The sequence below is a fragment of the Tyto alba genome, unplaced genomic scaffold, assembly GCF_018691265.1.
Source record: "Tyto alba isolate M040663 unplaced genomic scaffold, T.alba_DEE_v4.0 Super-Scaffold_7, whole genome shotgun sequence".
Taxonomy (NCBI): domain Eukaryota; kingdom Metazoa; phylum Chordata; class Aves; order Strigiformes; family Tytonidae; genus Tyto; species Tyto alba.
The window spans coordinates 22,398,843-22,402,583 of NW_024881328.1; the positions used below are offsets into that span (position 1 = coordinate 22,398,843).

The following is a 3,741-nucleotide window of genomic DNA, read 5'->3' on the forward strand; positions in this document are numbered from 1 at the left end:
TTATGTTTTAAATTAATTGAAAAGAAATTTGCAGCTTAACATCATCAAATCATTATGCCTTCCTGGAACTAGTTCTCTCACTTAGCTTGAAAGTACCCAAAGTTTTCAGATGTGCTGCAAAAGTGATAAATTGGACAATGTTTAGGGGAAAATTTGACAGTATGTTCCTACTAGTGGGTATGACTTGAAGTTAGCATTGCTGATGTTTTATTTCACAGATTGACTGAATTATGAAACTGGTTTTGCATAGGTAATGTTATTTGAAACCTAAATATCTGTAGCATACATGCATACAGCTAACAGAAGGTCATTGTTGTAGAATTTGGAGACTAATTGCCATGACTCTGAAGTGCATTACAGCATTACATTGCTACCGGAAAAGGAAATCAGAGACTTTATAATTTGTCCCAACAAACCTTTCAACTTCTTTCTTCTCCCCACCAAAAGCAGCCACTGTTCTGATGGATGAGAGCACTTCATCAGCCACAGCTCCAGCTTTTGCATAAGCCTTTAATTCTCGGCCTGTTAGTTTTGCCACAGCCTACAAAAGCATAAGAAGTGCTGGTTACACCTGAACTGTAGGTGCAGACAAGGACAGCAGTAAGCAGTGCTGGCTGCCACACTGCGCTGTCTGCTCTGCATGAGATCACCTCCTCCACTCCAAGCAGGCTTTTATTAGGCACACTGCACAGTCAAAGACTTCTGTCTTCTAGTATTAGGGCATATACCTCTGTAGAATATGTTTTGCAGAACAGTTATCCCCTTGGTGAACAGCTCTGCTCCAGGCAGTTAGAAAGAGCAGCTGACAACACCTGCTTTCCCTCCTCTCTCTCTGCTGCTAACTGGGCTTAAGCAGGCCGCAGACTGAGGGTTTGTGCATGGTGAGAGGAAGGGTAAGCTTAAGTAGCAAGAGCAGCCCTTTAGCCACTGTGGCAGAGCCCAGCTTCAGGAAGAAAAGGTAATGGTACTGATAGGGGAGGATGGAAACAGATGTTGCCCACCACTGTGCTTTGTTTATTGGGCTGGCAGCAAATAGGTCCTTACACAGCAGCCCCGAGTACACTGGATGCCAAAAGCTTACTTATGCTCAAAAAATTTGCTAAAATTAATGGGAGAATATGTAGTCATCTATAATTCTACACAAGGAAAACACATTGGCTTGGGAATGACATATCACTAAAAATTGTAGTGCTGTTATTTGCTTTCTCTCTTCAAATACCCTACCCTTGGCATCTATTAGTCACTTTTGGAGACAGAAAACCAGGCTAGATTGACCTTGGGTCTGTTCGCTTTATGGTAAAATACAAAGACTTGGGCTAGAAAGGCTCGTAAGGAGAAAACACTTAACAGTGGGTATGTGAAAGGAAAGAGATGGGGACAGAGAAATAAGAATAGAAAATTACAAACATAAAGGGGAATGAGCTCAGAAAGAAATTGTAAATGAAGGAAAGAGGAATTTTGAGTTTTATTTAATTCCCTGCCAGAATTCTGCTCTCCCACTTCACACTGAGTCATTATTCATGTCATCTACTTGCAGCAAGCACAAGTTGCTGAAGGAGAGCAGGAAGATGAGAAATGAGTCAAAGTTACATGACATGTTTGATACCAAAACCATAGCAAACTGTTCCTGACAGGGAAGAAGTGAGATACGCAAAGGGCTGAACCAAATCAAAGAGCAGAGTGTGAGAGAGTTCAGAGGAGGAGCAGGAACTGCCCAGCCCTGCTGGGTGTGGGAGAGGAGGTGAAAGGGCAGAGGATCCTGCAGTTTCCCTCTTCACTGTCCTTCCTCTGCACAGTGACAAGGAGTTTGCAGGGAGACAATGGAGGAGCAGAATGGGAACAACTGGGAGAGGAAGCAGCAGCTGGCAGGAACAGGGACAGCTTAAGGTAAATTTGAGCAGTTGTTTCCAACTGTTTTACAGCTCTGAAACTTGATCATCTCTAAAAGTCTCTTATCTACATAGAGATAATCAAGCCCCATATCTAGCAACCAGCTAAACCAGGTGTGTAATAGAGAGTAATAGAGAGAAGCTGTAGGCCAGGTTCTGATCTCAACAACCACAATATCCATCCACAGGACCCAGTAGAAATTATGCTTACATTCCTGTCTTAGAAGCAGGATATATTCTGGGAATCAAAATAAGCAAAGAGGGAGGAAAGCCTGCCCCCTTCCTGGTGCTGTTGTGACCATAATCTGTCTCTCTTTACTTTAAAGGGGTGTAATAGCCTTCTCTTCCACCAGCCTCCCAGCTCTAAAGCACGACCTTCCCTGTCCATCATACCTCTCAGTACAAACCTCTCAGAATTCACTTACCAAACCATAGACAGCTGCTCCAACCCCAAGCAGAGGGCTGACTGCAATGATAACCAAGGTCAGTTTCCAGCCACTGACAAATCCCAGTAGGAATCCACACACAAAGGTGGTTAAGCGCTGGATAAAAATTGCTGCTTGATCAGCAATAGCCTCATTAATTTTGTTAACATCACTGGAGGAAAAAAAAAAAAAACACAAACAACAAAAATCAACAGAAGATTGGTGAGCATCTCTTTTGCTCATGTTGCAGGTCTTGGCCACATTTGTGTTAGTTGCTTTCCCTTGGAGAGAGCCCTTCCTCACCCCTATACTTTCCACCATCACCCCTTCCAAAGACCCTGGGCTACAATGAGAAAATCTGGTGCCTTTATAATGGCAGAAGGCTTCTATGCATGAGTAGTCAGAGTCAATATTGTCTTTTCCCAGGAAAAGTCATCCTACCAGCAGACTCATTCACTAGCTGGTTCTTACTACCGTACCCAAACTGATTCAAAGGAGAGGGCAAAGACATTCCAGCTGGATGCAGCTATCTGGTAATGGAAAACCAGTATAGCTGATATGGCATTCCTCCCATTGTGGGGTGCTGAGAATGTACCGCCCTACCCTGCTGAGGGGGCAGGAAAAGGGAGGTGGGCTGTAAGTACTTCCACCTTCCACAACCTCCCGGTTCTTCTCTCCACTCTATCAGGTACTTTGTTCTCTAAATGAGAGGGAGAGTGGGAAAACTGAGGAGGGCTACTTTATTACTGGAGGCAGTGGGAAAACATGACAGCTCTATCACATGGGGGAGAGTGGTGCAGCAGTTGACATCATTCAACCCCTTGGCAGATGCAGAGTTCGTGTGTTCTCTCTTATGCATTGCCAACAGACAAAAAATGTCTTAAAGCAAACCAGTCATTATAATTCTGCCACTCTTGGTTACTACCTCACCCCTGAGATTGGAAGAACTGGTAACTCCTGAAGTAAATAGGAGCAAGTGGCACTGAGGTTTAAAGTGCAAAGTTGTTAGCTTGTTGATATATCAAGTAAAATCAGTCCCCTAGTGAAAAATTTAAGAGTGTTGAGTTGAAGAATGTGTTTATATTTGTTCTGGAAAATATTTTTTGCAGTCAGGAAGATTTTTGTAGGCACAGGACAATGTTGTTCAAAAAAAACAGGGAACTAAGTGTTATTTATTAGACAAATACATGCACAGTTCCATTTTTTGCCAGAGAAACTCTTCGTGGCGACTTACACTTGGCATTTATTCTTCATAAAAAGAACACCACGGAAAGTCATAGATATCACTGGGCAGTGAGTAAAGGCAAATAAATCCCCTTCAACTACAGAAAAATCTGCAAGTGTGACTATTCTGCAGGCACGCCTGAGAACAGGGAGCCATCTAGAGTTGGCACATTCACCTTGCAGCTGCCTTCAGCCTGTAAACA

General features: G+C 43.2%; 1 protein-coding gene across 1 annotated transcript in view; it reads right to left on the reverse strand.

The window, feature by feature from the left end:
* The window catches only part of ABCB11 (ATP binding cassette subfamily B member 11), a 60,187-nt gene that overhangs the window by 28,849 nt on the left and 27,597 nt on the right, over positions 1–3,741 (reverse strand). Inside the window, exons 11-12 of the mRNA XM_032989699.2 lie at positions 2,315–2,486; positions 417–541 (exon numbers count right to left, since the gene is read on the reverse strand). Of these exons, the coding sequence (XP_032845590.1) occupies positions 417–541; positions 2,315–2,486 (297 nt within the window). The remainder of the gene's footprint in view (positions 1–416; positions 542–2,314; positions 2,487–3,741) is intronic.